A 21,848-nucleotide genomic window follows, 5' to 3' on the forward strand; every position below is an offset into this window, starting at 1 on the left:
AGACTATTTCCAACACGCGGGTAACAAACTTGTTAATCCATATTAAAGGCTATTCATCAGGGCATCAAGACGCATCAGGGCTCAAGTTCACCAGTTGCCAAGGTTTTTGTACTGCATACACCATAACACAGGGCAGGCCAAGAATTAATAAAGACAGGGGAATGATTAATGTTGCGTTTTCACTATAAACAAGGACTACCCTGCAAACGAGTCAATGTTAAGCCCCACCTTTCTTCCATCCCAACTTCATTACTACCAGTCTCAGATACTCAGAACACAACTCACCAGTATAAGATCAGCTTAAAAAAAAAAAAATTTTTAATGACATCTTAAGCACCTGGGTGAATATTTTTGTTTTTCTTGGTATTTTCTCTTTCATCTTTGTTTTAGATCTCAAGTTCTACCTGGACCAAGCTTTCAAGGTTTTGTATACAATTGAGACCACTAGATATCCCCCTCCCTGACAGACTACTACAAACTGAGATTATAACACAATTAAATTGCCTGGAGAGCTGAGGAAAAAAACACCAGATGGGAAAGACCCATGCTACACCTGTGAGATCAGGCACCACTGCTCCCCTCTGGAAGCGCTAAATGTCAAGATGCAACAGAAGCTGACTTAAAGTTACCTGAAGAACTTCATAATCATCCACTCCTACTGTTCAAACAATTGAATTTGCCATTTGAGCAATTCTTCCATGTACATACACTCTTACAGCAGTAATATACATGTAAAGCTTGCTGCCCCATCTCTTTCCTCCATTTGTGTAGCGGGCACTCAGTAAAACTTCTGCAACACAATATAATGCCAAAGTTTTGACAATTCCTGGATTGCTCTACACTACTGACAACAGTCAAACAATGTAGATGCTTGTAAAGTTGAGATATCATCTTGAAACACCAGCAGTAATTTGCTAAAACAAGTCCCACTCAAGCAAGCTGGTAAGAAAGAAGAGCAATTAAAGCCTGAAAAATTATTTGCAAAACATGCTTGCAATGAAATTATAACATGCATTTGGAGACGGGCTCAATTAAAATACTCTCAGTTGTTCAAAAATGAAGTAACATCAGGAAAAAGTCTCCTAGACTTCTTACATTCCAAGATATAACGGAAAAATGAAAACAGGACAGAAGTTTTGCTCTGAATTTGATCATTTGCGTGATCAAGGAAAGATGTCAGGATCAAAATCCAAATGGAAGAACCCACCTGGGGGTTAGAGTAATCAAAATAAAAAAGGAGCACCAGACCCTCTCCAGCATGCCTAATCAGAGGCTGCTCTGACCTGCCCCAGAACAAAGCAACTGTTTTGATTGTAACCCCAGCTTCTTGCCCTCCCCCTCCCTTTTTTTAAGGGTTGAAGTTCTGCAAGTTAAGCATACGGTACACGATGCAGTCTGGCAACTGAGGCTAAGACAAGGGAGATGAGCATGAAAGAGGCAATGAAAAAACACAATACCATTAAATCATTTTTCACTGCTCAATGTAACAGTCATTGCAGAACAATTTAACAAGTGCTATACCAAACAGCGTTGACACCATACAGTTTAACGCTGGAAGACTGACAGAGTCAGATTTTCAGAAGGATTCCGCAAGGGATGACATACGATTTCGGTTTATAGCTAAATGCTTGGATTTTTGAAATTTTCAGGGATAGTGTTAATGTGATTCATCAACTGAAGACACCAAGGGGTTCACAAATTTTCAAAAGCAGTGAGCAAGACAGGAAGCTTTCCTTGTTCGTCTGATATGTGTCCTAATGTTTAAATACATGAGAACTTATTTTGAAAGTCTAACTGCCTACTGCAACTATATGGCCTATTTTTAAAGCATGTACCAGGGAAACTGTTAGTGATGGAAGAGAAGGAATAAGAAGTATTTCTTTTGCAAAAACTAAATCACATCATTAATCTCCATCATTGGCAGCAGCTACTCGAAATTCCCTAAAAGTGGGAAAATATTTTTAGGAGTTTCCAGAAAGAGAGAAAAATTACTTGACTAAAAGTGCATTTAATGAGAAGAAAACTGACTAATCTACTTTTTTCTAATGTTTTAGGCAAAGTGGAATAATTATCCATGTGCTGCTCTGGCAAAACCTAATCTCTCAGGCATACACCAAATTTGTCTGGATTACACAAAGCCCAAACAATGTATCAGACCCTCCAGCAAATGCATTATTTTACCCCTGCTCCCTGGTCTCTAATCTACCCAAAGCTTTTCATACAGATGATATTACATTCATGGCTTCAGCCTTGACAACTGCACCCATAAATCAATTTCAAATCTTGCATTAATCATCTTTCTGTAATCGGTGGCTATTCAGCACAAATTTACATCTCATTTCTGTTGGCCAAACAGCCACATTAGAGCTTTGAAGCTCATTCAGGCTTAAATGATTATATTCCCCTCATAAACACTGAAGTCCTCTCAGTCCAGTCGCCGTGAGCTGCATTAATGACGCTGCGCGGCAGCAGGGACCATGTGAAGTCAGCCTTGTGCACCGTTACAAGTGGCGGCCCCTACATCGAACAGATTTTGCGTTTCTAATACACCAAGACAGAAGAAACGTGCCTCTGCAGACTGTCTTATGGGAATTGGCCTGCACAGCAGGCAATACACACCATGCAATTTATTGCACCTCCTCCTAACAGCTCCATTTGCCACCTCTTTATTACATGAGGTTACCAGTAAGAAAACCAAAAGCCTGATTTCCTGAAGAGCCCGTTTCCTAGGGAGGCAGCTAAATGAGGGAGGCAGACTTTCCAAAGTGCTGAGCACCTTACAACTGTCCTCAAAAACAAAGAAAACTGTTGGAAGCTGAGCCCTTTAGAAAAATCTGCCTTTCCCATTTATCAGACAGCTGTACCTTTTTTCACAGCACCACTAAATTGGGTCTTAGCATGCTTTTCTTTGATCGCTTCAGAATTAGGCTTTACATTTTTAATATCCGACTAGAACTTATCCTGGTTTTGCGGTTGCTCTTGCTTCTTTGTGCAAGACAAAGACCATCACTTATGCAGGATTATAGTAAGTAGCTAAAACATATTCATTTTAGGGTGGATTTTGTACGTTCTCTCCTGCAATCCCTATAGTGAAGTAATCTGTCCTGATTGAACAAAGAATAATTATTTAATTAAAGATCTTCAGCACTCCTACATTATTAAGCCAGCATAAAAAGCCTCACATTGATTGTATATTCACTTTCAGTTAAGGTCTGAATCAGTAGGCTAAGATCTAAAAATGAATGAACAGAATGAGTTTATGACTGTTGTTAAGTACTTACCCGCTATAGGTAATAAATTATACATGTGGATGCTTGTTATGGTTATTCCACAACATAATGTAAGTTTTAATTACTTTTCATTATATGGGATCTAATTCCCACTGTTTCAAGCTAATGTTAGTATTTAAATACAGTACTGGAATTACAGTGATATAAATATAATGGATGGAGGTGCAATCTGACCCTTGATGTCTCTTTAAACCTGAAAACATATGGATGCCTGCATTTATGATGGATGTCCTCTACCCTAACAATCTCAGAAAAGACGCATTTCTGGAGAGGTTCCATATTTCATCAGTTATTTTTTTCTGACCTATAACCTAACACAACTCCACGCTCTATTCCAGTGTCTCTGGCAACCTCTAAAGAATCAAATGGACATCAACCTGCGATGGCTAAGAAAACAAATACAATCACTTGCTAAACATTGAGCTCAGATATCTGCATTTCAAAAACAAATGTTGCTTCAGCAAACAGCTGTGATCATGCAAAGTCCAGGAAAGTGACTTTACAAGAAGAAACTAAGATAACCTCAAATTATTTACGTAAACAATGGGTGCTCTTGAGTTCGGCTCCCCTAGCACTGTGATCTGCTGTCTCGCACAGCTCCTCCAGCTTCAGGGGTTTCCTATCAGTGCTTCTTCTCTCATGCTAGGCTAGAGTCCCTCAGGAAGCCATGAGCAAAGATTCCTTTGGACTTGTGTATGAAAGAGCCGCCTGCACAGCAGTCTCATCACTGGATGGGAGCTGCTCTATGAGTTGTGTGTAACTTGTAACACTAACAGCTGAATTACCGCAACAGCATTTTACTGCTGAGCACAACAACCCTTCTCCAGCTCCTATTTCAGATAAATAAAGGTTTTAAATCATCTTTGGGAGACCCCCAGAGAAAAGGCACTACTCAGCATAGCCTCTGAAACTGATTACTTATCCATCCCTCTTCTAGGCCTTGCTGTCATTCTGCAAAATGAGCCAAGTGACCACTTCAACTAAACAGGAAGTTACAAATTATTTCATTATTATTTCACAGTTTATCCATGAAATCCTTCCCCTTTCCAGCTGTGTCTCTTCAGCTTCAGACTCTTCTCCCCTCTCAGCAGAATTGGATGTCCGCATATTTCACATAAAATTTTGACATTTGAAAGAAAAAAGATGAATGGATGCACTTTAGGAAATAAATAAGTAGTACAATTCTCACCGAAAGAACTAATTATCATAGGAAATAGCCTTTCTGCAGATGATGTGGTTAATTGGACATCATTCTTCATATTAAAATGCATAACCACTGCAAGTTAGAAGGCTAAAGAAATGGCATTCAGACCCCATAGCAAAAGTTGCCCCCATAGCACACAACATATAAAGCTTTCTAATAACGTGTGCTCTCATCCATAAACTACGGTGCACAAAGAAACTTAAAGCATTAAGCTGTGAAAGATATTTCATACTAAATAAAAGAATAAACTATTCAGGAGAAGGACACACAGAAAAATCCCTTGTTGTTGCATCTATAGCTTACCCCTCCCCCCCAAAACCGCCTGCTTATCATATTATACATTTTAAAGCTATCACCTGTCCCTCTACAGCATGTGGCATGCACATGTTCACACACAAGGATAGATGCAGGCGTATTCAGACAGACAGTAAAGGGTCCAGTTTCATTCCAGCAGGAGATAGTCCTTCACATCCTACGACAAACCTGCTCCCAGATCTAGTCGCAAGCTATTTACAAGAATCCATGTTAGTGCTATCCAGGAGGAAGCTAAGAGATAAACAATACCATCAAATGAAACTAGGCCAACCTCACCATCTTACATTTCACTCGTTTGATCTGCATACTTCTCTCTGTTCCTGTATTTGTTTCATTCAGCTATACCACAGACAGAGATCTTTCCTCAGATGCATATAGTACTAGATCCAAAGCCCACTCCTGCTAAAAGGAATGGACTACCTACAACTTACCATTTCACTGAGTTTCAAACCAGGCTCTGCATACCTGACTGGAAAATTCACCTGCTCACACTAACAGTCCTATTCTGGAGCAGACTGCCCTTGCTACAGCACATTGGTACAAGAGAACAGGCTTTTAGATGGCTCACGTATAAGCAATAACCACATTTGCAAGAAGGAAATGCAGACTGGATTCTTAACTTGAGCAGAGCCTCAGATTATGGAATTAGGCTGTCACTTGCTCCAAAAGCTATGCATGTTTTAAGTACTGCTTGACACGCACATGGACACACCATTCCCCACACCATCTCCCATTCAGAAGGGGAATTTTTTTATTTTTGTGGACTGAAGTAGCCAGAGGCAGGCCACCTAAGCACAAAGGTGAGAATTCGGTGGTGGAAGTTTGACATATCCTGTGCTCAGCAACACAATGCTCCAAGATACTATATTGGCTTTGCAGGCACGAAGCCTTTATGCACGCTACAGCTGCTGCCGAGCAAGGACTGAACCATACCTTTCCTAGGACTTTAGGAGATTGCAAGGCTTATATTTTCCCCTGTAAGAGGAACCTTCTCCACTACAGACCTTGCACTAGGACAACCTATTTCCCCAGTCCAGAAGGGACAGGCTCTGACCAGAAGTTACAGTGCTTTTTCCCACAGAAAACAAAGGCAGCAAACACAGGCCCTTCCACAGGAAGGACATAAGTGCTTGCTAACACAGATGGAAGAAGAGTCCACAGTATAGGTCCACTTCACTAAATGGGTGACTTGGGATTTTCAACCCAGAATGTTCCCTAGTCCTGACTAATTCCTTCCATCACCCCTCCCATATCGAATGATACTACTTCCTTCCTCCTCTTGCAATTACATCCAACGTTTTTAATGCTATTTACTTCCTCCTGGCTAAGCAATGACTGGGTCCCTTTTTGTTTGCACAATGAATTCTCCACAAACACAGGTGATGGGTAACAACCTGCCACAGTCCACCCAACTTTTAGCAGCTTACCGAGTCATCATGGGCAGTCAGGAGCCACTGGCACACAACGCACTGATGTAGTAGCACGTCCATCTCCTTTGGACTCCCCTTCCTGAATAACTAAGGGCCCAGGTCAACCGACAGCAGGCTTTGGCATAGCCCTAGCACACGGCTCCAGGTCATACATACATCGAGCACCACACCCGAATGTCTCTTGGCCCCAGTGACCAGCTAAGCAGCTACTAAAATGCCCTCTCATTTCTGCATGGCTTCCAATGCCAGGATGATTTCCTCCTCTTCTTGGTCTTTTTGCCTCACTGAGCCAATTGAAAAAGATACTGAAGGGTGATGCAGTGGAGAATGGAGGAGATGCAAAGCTTGACTGAGGCCACTACCAGAAAGCCACCTTCATTTTGAATGCTGACACTTCAACAACGATGCTGACAAACTGGGAAGAGATCAGAAAGGAGAGTCCAGAGCTACTCGAGCTCAAACTCTGCTTTACAGCAGAAATAACTATAACAACTACTTAAAGAGAAGGCTCGGATATGGCTATAGCCTGCAATTGTGTCAAGGGCATATGTGTAGGAAGGTGAATTGAAGGGATGACTAGTAGATAGATATGTAACGTTAGCAAGAAAAGGCATAGCAAGATACATTGGCCTTGAACTGAAGTTTGACAAATTCAGTCTAGAAAGCAAATTTGTTTACCTTAGAACAAGGAGAGCCAGCTGCTGGCATAAGTTACAAAGGGATATGGTGGACTCCCTGTAATAGAAAGACTTTAAATCAGGGAAGAAATCCCCCTCTAAAGGATGCATTGTAGGTCAAATCAAAGTTACAAACTGTTGTAAGGATCACTGCATGAGTTTCTATAGTGTAAATACCACAACAGATCCAACAAAGTAATCTTAAGTTTCACCAGCCTTAAATCCGAGGAAGCTACAGCACCATCACCTTCAGCTCACTCATTCACAAATTTGCTCTTATTTTTAAATAATGAGAACTAGCAAATACTGTAATTTTGTGCTTTTTTAATTGGCTGCTCTACTCCATGAGCAAGGAAACGATAACTCAGGAAGAAAAAGAGCATCTAGAATATTAAAATATGTTAATTGCAAATCATTGACACTGTGGACTCGCTCAACTTTTTTCCCATTTTCATTCTGATTACTTATTATTAACACTGTAATATGAGAGAACACTAGTTCAGTTCTCCAAGATTTAAAACTGTTTGCAGAGCACAGAAGAAAGGAAATTTGTCAGCAGTAGTTTCAATCACACCATTTTGTGTGAACACTTTTTATTTCACTGTTTTCTCTGTTTGCAGCTTTATTTTAGAAGGCACAAAACAGAATAAAAAGAGACTATTAAAAAAAGACCATGACAGTCTGGTTTTAAAGGCAGCGTTCAAGACTTTGGTAATTTAGTCTCATTCTCAGTTGTTCAAGGAAAGACTGAAGATCTGCAGTACAAGCACCCAGTTTGAGCCTCAGTTGCTTGCTTCAACTTCAGTCAATGGGGAAATACTACATCTTCTTACAGCAGGAACAGATGCACGGGAAGTTCATCTGGGAAAAGTCTCTCTCATATATGAAAAGCTTAATACAAAGAGATTCCAGCCTCTGCCAAGGACCCTGTGCAACATCTGGAGAGATGCACAGGGATTTCTGTGTATAGAACTTCAGCTGGGTCAGTCTTCACCAACAGCTGTGTGATGGGGAAGATGCCCCACATTAGCACTGGAAGAGCTAACCTCAGAAGTAGGGCAGCTCAGGAGCAATGCTATGCTCAGGCTCAGGCTTTTAACCCTGAAAAGGGCAGGGAAGACAGGAGTCAAAAAGGTTTACTGGGGGGGCAAAATAGCTTTGGAAACACTGAACAAGGGCTGTTTAGGATTCCCTGCTTTCTCTCTTACACCTACACTGCAGAAGCCTTTTACAAACATCATACAAGCAGCACCATAACCAAATCCCCTAGGGGCTAAAGACATTTGCCAGTTCAATACCTTTATATGGCTCCGAGAAACAGGCTCTGCAGACTTAGCTACTGCGACTCAAAAGGGCACAATAGCTCCCATCTATCTGTACAGCCTGTCCACACCAGGACTAGCCCTCTAAGTTAAGCAGGCCAGACTGCAAATAAACATTTTAAAACTGAATGTACAGGGCTCAGGAAGCTTGGGGCAGAGCTTTACAGCCTGTGTAATGGGCATAGGTATTCAATCATCATTAAAATTAATAAGTAGGACAACATCCAAATCCCCTGATGGGTTTTGATTATCTCAGTCTGGGTATTTATCAGCATCACTCCAACACACTGAGTCATCAAGCTCTGGCTGACTGGCACAAGCAGTCCCTGATCCCACCTCGGTTTCTTTTGCATTGGAAGCACGAAGTGTAATGACGTCCAATGATTCAACAACAACAGAAAAAAAACCCAAAAAACAGGTAGCGCTCAAGAAAGGAGATGAATATCTGAAACCATAGTCTGAATTCAGCTTCCGAATCAAGTATTTGTTCCACCCTCATTTAGCAGATGTACTCTGCCTAGCTGTAAGTAGTGAGCAGCACGCTCACTCCAGCCACTGCTTTCCCATGGAGGCACTGAACTGTTCAGACTCACTTAGCCACCACCTAATAGCAAGTGTCAATGACCGCAAAACATTTCTATTCTGATCATTTGACAATACATCTAATGTGATGGACATTACTGATAATCTTTGCTAAAATTTCCTTCATCATTTATGCTAATTTTCCCAATACCATAACTGAAATCACTAGGGCTTTCCTTAACTACTATACTAATCAAAATCCATATTTTTAAGGATGTAAAATAAACTCCAGAATTAGCATGGACACAAAAACACAGATATGCTGCCATTAAAGTTAATTACATAGGAACATTCAGCTATTCAATCTGGCATCAAAATAAAGTAAACAGTAAACCAGAAGGAGCTTGTGTAATGAAGTGACTTTATCTCCCAGGATTATACTTGTGGTTACAACTTTAATTGTGTAGTCTAGAAGGATTTGTGACATAAACTGAATAATCTTGCATTATTGTAATGATTTGTAATCACAATGCTGTCTACGATTTACTGGCTTACTATACATTTGCACTGCAGTCAACTAGAACAGTCGGTGCATGCCCTACAATTCATAATAGCACTTAAAATTGTCTTGCAAGGAGCTCCAACAGCTGCCGAGTCATAAACAGCTTACAGGTCGGAAATCAGAACATTTTCACGTGCGCATCTTCCCAATTCTTGAGGAAGATGAAGTTAACAAAATGAAACTGAACACCCCTGAGGTTTGTGAACAGACGACCAAGCACCAACAAGACTGATTGTGCAAAGACACCCCAAAAGAAAGGGGAATCAAAGTTGCAATGAAAAAGACTGCCAGCACAGGAAGAAGTGCTAGTTCTTCTAAAGAGCTGGAAGACTAAATACGTATCAAGTCAATCTCCTCCTTTTCAGAAAGGTAAAAATCTCAGGCACTTTTCTCACTCCCCTTTGTATCTGCTGGGTACAGTTGGGACTTCAGGATTTCACTATCTGAACTGTTCCCTAGAAGCAGCACATCTGCATCAGGGAAACTCAAACACTGAAGACATCAATGAATTTTATTTTATTAGATCACTTTAAATAAATAGATATTTAAATTATAACATCAAATCCTCTTATCACTTCCTCTTCCACTTTGCTTTCATTCTGAGATAGCATTAGGACTCGCTCATAGGTTCTTGATCTAGCTCGTAGCAAAATCCAAGGCAAGGCAGTAGCTGAATTGAATGAGAAGACCACAAGGCCAGCAGCTCACCCTATACAACAGGAACAGAACTGCAAACATATTAAATCTTAGATCAGTGCACACCAACGTCTCAAATCACATTAAGAAATATGCTGTATTTCTGCATAGCGTTATGGGCTGTCAATATTATAGGAAGAAGACATTGATACTGCAGGGAGACCTTCAAAGACGAGGATCAGGTCGCTGGCCCCAAAACATTCTTGCTGAAGTCAAAAGAGAACCTTTTCAGCATAACGGCTCAGACCTTTCCACCCTTCAGTGTGGAAAGTTCTCATCTTTGATACTTGTAGGAAAATATCTCAAGGAGGGTAATTATCCATAGCAAGCAGATATCTTCACAAGCTTCTGGCTTATTTTATGCCAGCACAGTAACAAATTTACAGCCCAATCTGTATTTGCTGTGTTTCAGTATATAGGTAGTTCATACACACTAAAGTCAGTAAGATCCACACTTAGGGCAAAAACAGGCTTTAGGGAAGATTACTTTTCTAATAATCTAAATATCTCTGTTCACAATACAAACAATTTTGTTACGTCTCTATCACTTATTTTGTTAAATCAAGGACTTCATATAATCAAAGCAGTGGCTTAGCACTTGCTAGAATACTGAACACAAAAGAGAAATAAGCAAGAATTCAAAGGTCAAACACTTATCAGAGGCTTTTGGTAAGAACCAGGCATCTAATACTACTTTGCTTCTTGGGAAGCGTTGAAAGAAAGCAAACAAAGGGTTGTGCTGGAGGTGTTTCAGTCTGGTCTAGGACATGCAGTTTTCAGAAAGCCATTAGCAATCTCTACCTCCTACCACTGCTGCCGCTGTCCTGGGAGCTGTCCCAGAGGCGCCTGGCGCAGCAGGCAATTTCTCGTCCTTCTCGTTTGGCAACACACCACCACTGAACCGGGGATGTCCTCTACTTTTCTTGTCAAAGTGGCTCACTTCTTACTGACTCCCCGGGGCTAATCCTGGCCCCCTAGAGCTATTTGGCAACTCATCCTTAGATTGGTCCTTACAATTAACTAAGGTTATCCAGAGGCATGTCTGAACAGGTGAGCAGAGGGGGAAAAAAAAAAAAAACCACTAACATGCAAGTCTCATTGACTCACAGAGCTCTACTACTACTGCATCACGGATGCTTTTTCATTTAACTACTTTAAAATGAAAACAGGGAACAGCAATTTCCCATTACACAAGGGAAAATAAGTGTTCTCTCCCTCAAACGCTTACAGCTTCTCAGTGATTGCAGCAGGGGCATTTTGTTTTGTTTCGTTTTTCTTTGAGAGATTTTTTTTTTAAACCCTCTGACAAGGCAGGTGAAGCAGCAGTAATAGCCACAGCCCCATCATGTTCTGCAATTCTTTTATACTCACTGTTCAGTCCGTAGGATAAAGACGATCTGTCACAGCGGCATGGCAGCATACAATGCCACAGTGGCAACACAGAGATGACCCATAGCCCAGTGTCACTGACATACCCTTCAACAATGCTTCATCATTCAAGTTGGGAAGAGCCTCAAAACTAGTGAGAAGAGCCACCACTTTTCTTTGCAGAAGAGTTCACCTTAAACACAATTTGGAAGCTGTACTTTGCATGCTCAAAAGCATACGAATACACACAACTCCTGAAAGGATGTATTTATAGCCATGTGTACTTCTGGTACTGAAGGTCAGATCTATTTTGCCACTATACTTTCAGCATTAAAAAAGACAGACTCCATGATTACTGGCTGCTTTAGCACAGATATAATACACTGAATAATATAGCTCAGCGTGTTTCCCCTCTTCCCCCATGAAAAAGTTTCCTAGGAAAAAATAAGGTACATAAAAACAAAATATTTCGAGGCAAAAAGAGCTTCCAACTAAAATACTGGCATTTTTTTCTGATGGCCAAATTCCAGCCGCAGCCTCCGCTTTTGTATGCATGTGTGTAGGCTGCTTGAGCAGTCTTAGATGTTTAATTGCTGAGCTTTTTTTGAATAGCCACATATCTGGAATTTGTGGTAATACAGAAGTCAGAGCTCTTCTTACTAGTTTTAGGCTAGGTGATGGGTCTTCTTTTGAAAGAAAGAGTTAGGTCAATGTCCACTGCAGCCAAAAAATCCCTCTGTAAGTTTCATTTTCTTCATTCACCGTGCAATACACAAGGCAACCACTAGTCATGAAGACAAAATAATAGCTTCCATTGCAATACTGTATTTTCAGAAATTCTGCATTCTAAAAACATTCACCACCTAGGCTAAAACTTACTAGCCATTTTCCTTTCTGGAGTTAACGTTCAATCTATTTTGTGCTTTCTGAGCTGGCTTTCCTGAATGAGAAGCAGGAAAAGAAAACCAACTTTCTTCCATTATGAAAAGAACAACAAATAAATCAAACACAAGTCTGTAGTCTTGCATTTACAGTTACCCCAAAAATGCCATTAACCTGAACAAAAATTTATGCAGTTTAATAGGACAAGAGCAAGGCCAATGTGTTCTAAGTCTTATAAATGGTTTGTGCCATTAAGTGATATATACTCAAGTGATACATATATTAAGCCAATGAAGAAATAACTACACTCTACAAATACATCAACATAAGCTATAAAATCTTAATGCTGATTTTAGAGACCCTGGGCTTGTGGCACATGCATCCTGCAATGGCAGTACTTTTCTGTAAAAATTCATATTCTTAGTAGGAGCGCTTGGTTTACACAGTCTGATTGTACAGTTACTAAGTTGGATACCACTATTTCTGGGACTGGCACAAAAGTAACAAACCAACAGTTTTAGATTATAAAGCTGTCTGAAGCTCTTTTATCCCCAAACTTAATTCATAAAACATTAGGGAGGAGAAAAAAAAAAAGGCTTTTTTTTAAAGCACGAAAGGAGACTGTTTGCCCAAAGAGCCTGTTTGGAGGAACCTAATGCTGTCAACTTTATGTACAAAAGAGATATACTGAAGGATTAGCCTTCATTTCTTCTGTGGTGAATTTTCAAGACCAAGACTGCAATATACAGTTCTGGCAGAGATAAAGACTTACTTTATTCTTAATCTTAGTAGTAATACTTTATTTTACAGGATCTTAGAGTACTCTAGGTACTTTAGATCTCCTCTAACATGACAGTCAGATGTTGCCACTTTTTGTGGTGGTGAATTGTCTCTCCGCAGGTGACTGCAAGAGTCCCATCCCATATCTACAGAAGAAACGTGCACCCTTTCACATATATCATGTCAACAGCACACCAAGGGAGGAACAGCAAGACTGGAGTCCGGGACAACAAACATAAGAGCATGTCCTAATGGAGTAAGAGGCTTCAACTTCAAATGTTTAGTTAGGAGATAAGATATGAAAAGATATGGTATTTATTATATGATTACATATGATATATAAAATAAGATCTATTTTGTATCAATGAAATGGTGAGGCTGTTCAATGGAAAGTCTTGTACAGCATGAGGTACTCAAGTTCAAAAGAAACTACATACCACACCTAATCTCTTGTGGGCACCAGACAAGAAGTGGCTCTTAAATGGAGGTCTCTGAATGAATAAAAGGACTGAGGTTTGCGAAGACAGACAGACAGACAGACAGAAAAAAAAAAACACACAGGAAGTTTGCACCCCAGACACAGAGTAAAGACAAGTTTTCTGTCTGCAGGGACTCCGATGTAGGGCTGGAAAAGGACAAAATACATCATTTCATCTCGTCCTCTAGAGGACATCAACTCTGCTTCATCCAGAAGAAGAGAGATGATGATCTAACCTGCTCCCACAGACCTCCTGTCAAAGAAACCTCACATCTGCCCCAAAACTGCACTGTCTCTACCATTAGAAAGTACTTTTGTAAAGTTTAATTTGAATCATCTTGGCCAAAACTGAAGCCCTGGCCTTCTTGTCCTATCCACTGCAAACCTGGGGAAGAGGTTACTCCTTTCCTCTCTGTAACTCTAAAGACAGTTATGGGCCAGTCTGCTAATCTTTATGCTATACTCAGCTCCATCAGCCCTTCCACATAAAACATGTCTCTGAGTTCTCCAGTTACGTGATTACTGTTGTGGATTCTCTTCAATTACTTGCTATGTTTCCTGATACTGCTCTCCAGCAGAGGCCTTCCTGAGTAAAGGAGATCACATCTTTTCAGATTTTGGTTGATATAGTCAAGCTCCATGAAAAAATGCAGCCCAACAATTGTTGGCAATGCCACCAACACACCAGACAAGTGCACCAATTTGAACAGTATTTGGTAGGCCAAGTGCAGCTCTCATGGCAGCACCTCCAACCCCCTTTAATGCTAGCATCTTCAATCTTGCTCTGTGGCCTTCAGAATTTGAAGCATTAATTCAGCAGTGCTTTAAAAGGTAATTCAATTATCCTGCAAAACAACTGCATTATTAACTCCTGTAGTCTTTGCAGAACCAAAGCACAAGCTTTTTATTATAATTATGCCATACCATACATACATGAATCACGTTGGTATACTGAAACAGGTGGCATAATCAAAAGAAAACACATCACCATGGGATACATGCAAAGCTCACTACATAGGATCAAGAAGAACTGAGGGGAAGGTCAGGAAGGACAGAAGTTTAGATATATTGAGATACTACCCTGAACCCTAGGGAATCCTAGAGGAAAACAAAAATTTTCCACATGTTTTGACTATTGAACTCAATACCATCCCACAAATTACTCCTGTTAAAATCCTTGATTTTGTATATACTGGAAAACTACAAGCACTGCTTTGATTTGGATTACTCCATTTCAAATAACACTTAAAAGGAGAGTGTTTGTTTCTCACTGACCTGTGGGTGCACAAGGGTGTGCAAGTATAAATAAAAGCTGTGGCCAAATTGCAGGTTTTTCAGAAGTCATTAGTATACATTTTTAACCTACTCAGGTATTACTTTCATATCGATTATGCTCCCTGCTGCAGTACAAGTTGTATTCTTGCAGTGTATCCCTCTCTACTTCCTCTTCGATACTGACTACAGCTGAGCAGCAGCATTTGCAGGAAAAAAAAACACTGGCTGCCAAAAGTACTGCCCTGAAAATGCCAATTATAATCATAGCCATATGACACAGCTCAAAGGTGCCAAGAATCCTCCTTCCCCTTCCATTCCCCTCTATCCCTCCTCCTTTACTTTATTTCTATCCCGGAGGGCAAACACTACCTCCAATCCAGAGCCAAGATTCCAGTATAAAGTCTCAATATGAACCAAGACCGACAGAGAGCAACATGAATCTATTCACAAACCACGCTGACTAATCTAAACCCCTGCTATTTTTAACTTCAAAGAGGCACCCTAGGGTTCCTGTCCTCAAAAGAATGAACCAGAAATACTGCTCAAAAATTGAAGCCAACAATGTCCTACATAAATGACAAGCAACTAGCAGAACGAATCTGGCTCAGTTTACCCCATTTTTCAGTATTTGCCCTTATCTACTGTCAAAAGCAGAGGCAATTGCTTTTCTTCTTGCAGTTCAAGTGCAGCAAGTCAGCCAGCTCTCTCTCATCCTCTGCAATGAATAAAGAATTATGAATGATCCCAACATCCTCTAACATCTCCACAGGACAAGGTTCCTTAGTGCATGTTTATTTTCCTGTCTGAGCCTAGGAAAAAAAAAAAAAAAACAGAACACGGAGCTGTGCAATGAGCCACAGCACACAGCCAATACTCAAAGGACCTCGGATGCCTTCCTGTTCTGTGCTACAGGAAGTTCAAGGAAATCAATGGGAGGTGGAGGAGATGGGAGAGGGCTAGTTATACAAAAGAAAAGCAGGTATGTGGTGCTCTGATTTTGAAGGAAAAGAATACTTCAAAGTCGTTCAGAAAGAACTTTAAAAATAAACCCCAAAAGGAAGAAGGTGTGAGAAAAGTAAATCAATGCTTATCATAACCACTGAAACAAAAATCGGATACAATTTCTAAAGAACTCAAGCCAGCTAAACCAAAGTATATATTTTAAAAGACAGCTTTTGCAATTAACCAGATATTGTTAGAAGTGGTTCTGTTTTTACATGGCCAAACCAAATAAGACTGAACAGCTCAGGGGTCTTGGTGGCTTCTACCCTGCTATGGCTTTGCAGGGAGCCCAAACATGTTGCACGTAGCCTGCTGCCAGAGCAAAGGAGGAAAGAGGCAACACAGCTTACAAATACTGTCTGATTGGTCTCAGCTATTTCTCTCACAGCATTTCCTATTGTTCCTACTTCTGCAAGTTTCCATATAATAAAAGGGTATATTTAGCAAAATCAAGGGCAGTTTCTGTACGTCAGATTTAGGCAGTGTCACAGCCATATATAACGCTATGTAAACCTCTAACGTGCCCAGCTTTAGTAAACAGGCAGCACCACAGGAAATCAAGCTAGAGGCAAGAGACTTGCAGACTTTGCAGGCACGCTTCACAAGCACAGGCTTTAATAAAGAAAACCCAACTGGATTCGTTGATGTGCTTGGAAGGCTTCTACTTTGCACTAAGGGCCAGATTTTCTTCTGAAACAACCTCAGGAAATTCCAATAACCTCCCTAAGCATAAAGTAAATCTACCACTACTGGAAAGCAAGGTAAATATTGTCCCTTTGGCACGTAATAACAGGATAAATTTCCAACTTGTGAGCTGCAAGCAGGGATTCACTGGCAGGGAAATGGTCCTCTTTTTGAGGTCCACCGCTGCACAGACTTTATGAGGACTTTGCCCACGTCCTAACACAGACGCAACTGCAGGTTTAAGACCCATGCATGACTGCTACAAGCTATTGAAGCTCACGCAGCTGAGGAAGGTCTCCTGGGGTAGGGAGGAAGCCATACTTCCAGGATTCATTAACCCTTCAGAGAGCAAAACAGCAAAAAGAGGAGTGTATCTGCTTGTGCACAACATCCTGTTCTCCACTCCAGGAGGCCTCAGTTCAATCCCTGCTTGGCCACAGCATATTTCAGACAAATCATTGAATTCCCACTGGCCCCTCAATACTCCACCTGAAGAAAGAAGGGGATTTTTCATACTTTCCAGGAGTATGAGAGAAACGAAACCCCACCAGAACATAAGAATACTGGACACTGTCAAAACCTGTATGACACAAGTACGTTGGCTGGACAAAACTCTACACAGGCAACCTTAACCTGAAGTGCTCTTCTCCCTTCCCCTAACCTCCTTATTCACAAGATTAGCTGGTGCGCACTATCTTGCAGCAGACCAAAGTCTGATCTTGTGGGGATTTAATGCACTGTAGTACTTTATTTGGAATTACAGCTATAAAACAGACTCTAAGCCTAACCTGTCTCCAGATTGAAGGGTCAGTCTCCTACCCCATCACAGCTTTTATTTCCTAAAGCAGTGCACGTTTTCCATTGCAATCAGCAAAAATGGGATCAACAACAGGCTAAATGAGACGAGGTGGACCTCTCTGGAGCATGGAACATCTTAAAGGTTTAAGATAGAAAAATTGCCCCTATATATAGCTGTAGCATAAACTTAGAGTATGACAAAGGCAGATCCTACAAAGGATCTGCCAAAAACAAGTTCATTTGGCATGACTTGACCTCTTTCCCCCACCAGTGACTTCTTTTTTTTTTTAATAGAGGCAGAAATCTATTTTCAAAGCCTTTCAGTCTGAGCCTTTGTGATGCACCGGTAACTCTTCTCAGGCTTTCCTATACAACTACAAAGAATAAATGTTTACTTTCTTTAACGAGAGTCAAGCTCTTCATGCAGTCTCCTACTTCTAGTAGATGTGGTTCTAGGAAAAAAAAACCTAAATTTCTTTGAGATTCATAATAAAAATAAATGCTTCTCTTCCTCATGAGCTGAAGCAGCAACCCTAAAAGAGTTTTTGAAGGCTGCTTCAAAATGCATCTTCAGTAGGAATGGTATCACCAGTGGAAATGCTACCAAATACTTAAAGTAACTAGAACCTACAGAATACTGCTAAAAGGAAAAATAAAATAAATAAAATATGATTTATCGAAGAATTTAGTTTAGCTCTTCCAATATATGGAAAAGAACAGAATATAACACATGGAAACATAGAATACGTGGAAAGCCAGATTTGAATTCACTATATCATATATATGCATAGGGGTGGCTGTATTTCATGTAAACGCTGCCACCACCATTTTCATGGCAGTCCACCTGGCGTCCAAATGAAACTGGCATCCAAGGCAACTCTGCAGCCAGTTTCAGCTGATGTTTAAAACTCTGGAATACCACAATCCTGAAATCTATCTTGCTGGAGGGCACAGTTGTGCAGTGTTTCAATCTTGGGACGTTTTCTAACGTCAGATGGTGTTCACTGCTCCCAAGAATTGACAGGAATACTCAGCAGCTTGCAGGAGGCAACCTTATTTGACTTTATCAATAAACTCTCTGTGACATCAACATACCAAGGATGTCCCAGCCAAATCAAGACCACAACAGACAGGCAATCATTTCATGTTTCCTGCAACTGCAAGAAGATAATACACACTGACTCAAATTACCCAGCCGTACATGGAGAAGCCACAGTTACAACAGTGATTGCTCACATGATGCAGTCAGGTCAAACAGACACAATGAAGGATATTCATGCACCTAAATTCTAACACTTAGTATCAACTCAGGAAGCCACGTTCCTTCCATTTTCAGTGTAGTTAGTGGAAAGAGAAAGGGACTCCTCAGCAGTCAAGGTGCTTAAAACTCATCTCCTGTTCTAGTAGCTGTGTTATCAACTTCCATAATTTTATCATGGACCTAGAACTATTTCTAAACAGCGCTGCTCATTTAAAGTGAACAGTAATGCCCCAGACATGGGGATGCAGAAGACTTCCACGAAACTGATGTACATTCACCCCAAAGGCTCAAGAAGATGAAAAAGAGAATCAGAATTTATCACTTCAAAATTTTCAATAACCTCATAGATGTTATTGGTGCAGGGAGGGGTGGGGGGGCTGACTCATGCTTTTGTTTTTTTTTTTTAAAATGCTTGTGGCTGGCTCTACAGCATAAATAAATCAATCCCCTAGCCACACAGCTCCATTTTTCCAGTCACAGCTTGTTGTTTTATTTATTTTTTTCCCCTTCCATTGCCGACAAATCACTCCAGGGAGGTTTTAAAACCCAGTAGTCTACATGTGGAATGGAAACGATTAGCATTATTTGTGAATGAGAAAAGCAAACAACAGAGACTTACCCCATTTTTTGGGTAGGCTATCCATCCCAGATCCCCCATTACTGTGCGCGAGTCCAGTAAATTCACTGAAAAGAAACGAGAAAAACTATTAAGGAAGTTGGATGGATTACAGATTTCAGTAAATACTTCAAGATTTGGGTAACTGTGGTAAACAGACTGTTTGTAATTAACCAAGGAGGCTAAATTTCTTTGAAGCATGGTAACAATGCAATAACGCCCCTTAACAATGAGGTCATACTGTGAAAACATTACTATATATGCACTAAATTACTCCTTTGAGTTCTCCCATTGAAACAAAATTATATATGCACTTCTGCAGGATGCAGATCCCACCTTTAGGTTCTTGTGATCTGATCTTTTGAGGGGGGGGAATAAATACACATATATATGTGCCCATGTATAAGGCATAATGTACAGATAAATACATGCACACTCACAAGCATATATATGTATGTATGTTTACACATATACACACACTTTACACTTTTTAGCATAATCAGGCTTTAAGACAAAAAGAAACAGAAGCAACAGGCAGAGTATCTCAGTTATCATGAACTCATTTTTTGAAGTATTTTATACATGAATTATAGAGTATTCTTGTTATCAGGAAGACTATTCTTTTCTCTCTCTCCTGCATTTTTCTAAGTCTGTTGACAACTTCATTATTAGAAATCCAAGAGATCTTTTCCTGTTTTCCCCTCAAAATTCAGTTTGTTTGCAGTTGTAGTGAAATTCATCAACTTTTATACTGTTAAGCCACATAAGCAATTAACAAACTATTTACATTCAAGAGCAATAAACTATTCCCAAGTTTATAACATTTTCCCCTCATATTACCTAAAACATGGAGTACGAGTACAAAGTGTGAAATAATTAAAGAATAAATTACAGCAGCTTTTCGTGCTGTCTCTGTGGCTAAGAGCCTGTTGTGCTTTCCAGCGCCCCTTCTGTATTCAGGGTTTCAATCCCCAAGTTAAAACTAGTCTCTGAATCAATGGCTGTCATACAAAGTCTAAAATTAGGAGGCACTTTCTACCGATTCAATAGCACAGGATTTCCTTCTCTTTGGATTATAAGACTTGCTTGCAGTATATTTGTTTACTGCGATCTCACTTTTTACACCGGTATCCCTCTTGAAAAGGAACTGATTTCTCTGGGTCTTCAATTCTTGATCTCCACCCTATGTGTTCTTTAAAAACCCCATACCAAGTTTTCAAAATTGGATGGCCTAAAGCTGACTTCAGTGCGTGATGAGCCAGCCTCAGCAAGCCTGAAATCAGCAGAGGAGACTAGGTACTCAGTCCTTTTGAAATAAGTCAGTTTATGGAGGTACCTACAGATTCACAGATAAGTGGAAATAACAAGACATACGAAGAACAGATGTGAAAATCATAACCCTCACCCTGGTACTTCTATCAGGTTAATCTGCTGCCTCTGTATGCCAACACAAATGCTTACTAGTAGGCATACAGACCCTTTCTTACACCAGCCCACATCATCCTGCTGCAATGCATGATAGCCGAAGAAAAATGCTGCAAACTGACTACCTCTGATACTGTAATCACCCTATTTGCAGGGTATCTGCTGATCACAATGCATATAAAAATTAAAATTCTGATCAAGTTTATTAGTATTCGACTCCAAGTGCCTGTTTTTCCCAGATGAGCCAAAAAGACCTAACTGTATAGGAAGCACAAGGATTTAATACCAAACCATACTGTCTACATAGAGGTAAAGAAATAAAAATAGAACTACGTTACACTAGAATAAAAGACATGTTCCTTTAAAATCTTGAGGAAATACTTAAAACGGTAAGCACAGATTAAACAACAGATCTAGTTTGAAAAACAAAGTTCTCAGAGTCAATTCAATCTTGATCATTAGCTTGTACTGTACTGAGTGTGGAACATGGAAGTCCGTTGTACCCAAAAATAGCCCAAAACATACAAAGCAACATTCAAGTAGAAAAATTAGTTCTCAGCTCTGGAGTCTCAAACACTGTAAGACTATTCTGTCTAGGTATTTGCACAACGTGCATCCAAGTATGAATCCAGCATACTACCATAAGGCATACAGCTGTTCTGCCTCAACTAGCCTATTTTCATGACGTTTAGCAAAAATACAGGGCACCTCAGGGTTTTGGTGGCTGGATTGCTTTCTCTTCCTAAACCACAAAGAGCAAACTGGGAGCTTACAATGCTACCTGACTACAGAACAGTCAGTGGGAACAATATTCAGGGACTATACTGAAATACATTCACAGTAAGTAAATACACAAGTAGACTGCTTGCCACACCACAGCCTAAGCAAAATAAAAGTACTATTAGTATCTGTCATTACAGATAACACCCAGTAAAGGCCAAATTTTCCCCTCTGAAGCCTTCAGGTAACATAATCATTAATTTCTCCTGCTCCAGCTGAAGTCGAAGGCTAAAACCCAATTGCTCCTAAACATAACTGCATTTTTTCCTTCATAATGTCATAAAAAGGGTCATCTTAAAATATTCTTAAAAACAGGACGTGTAACACTTCCTATTTTACAACTATGTATTATTTTAAAGAGTGGGAGAATGGAGTGAGATTGTCAACACAATGGCAGATTTACCCAAATTCCTTGCATTACAATCACTGTGATTTAACAGGGCAGAACAGTATACTCCTGTCTTAAGTTGCAATGGATGCA

The 21,848-nt window shown here is 40.2% G+C and overlaps 1 protein-coding gene across 14 annotated transcripts in view; it reads right to left on the reverse strand.

Annotated features, from left to right (window-relative positions):
- EPHA5 (EPH receptor A5) overlaps positions 1-21,848 on the reverse strand; it is a 214,683-nt gene that overhangs the window by 180,115 nt on the left and 12,720 nt on the right. For all 14 annotated transcript variants that reach the window (XR_011140751.1, XM_068941125.1, XM_068941123.1 and 11 more), the window contains exon 2: positions 19,166-19,230. Coding sequence is in view for 13 of the 14 variants with exons in the window: in XM_068941125.1 (XP_068797226.1) it covers positions 19,166-19,230 (65 nt within the window). In the remaining variant the exon portion in view is untranslated. The remainder of the gene's footprint in view (positions 1-19,165; positions 19,231-21,848) is intronic.

This window comes from Struthio camelus, chromosome 4 (genome assembly GCF_040807025.1).
Source record: "Struthio camelus isolate bStrCam1 chromosome 4, bStrCam1.hap1, whole genome shotgun sequence".
In the NCBI taxonomy this organism is placed as follows: Eukaryota; Metazoa; Chordata; class Aves; order Struthioniformes; family Struthionidae; genus Struthio; species Struthio camelus.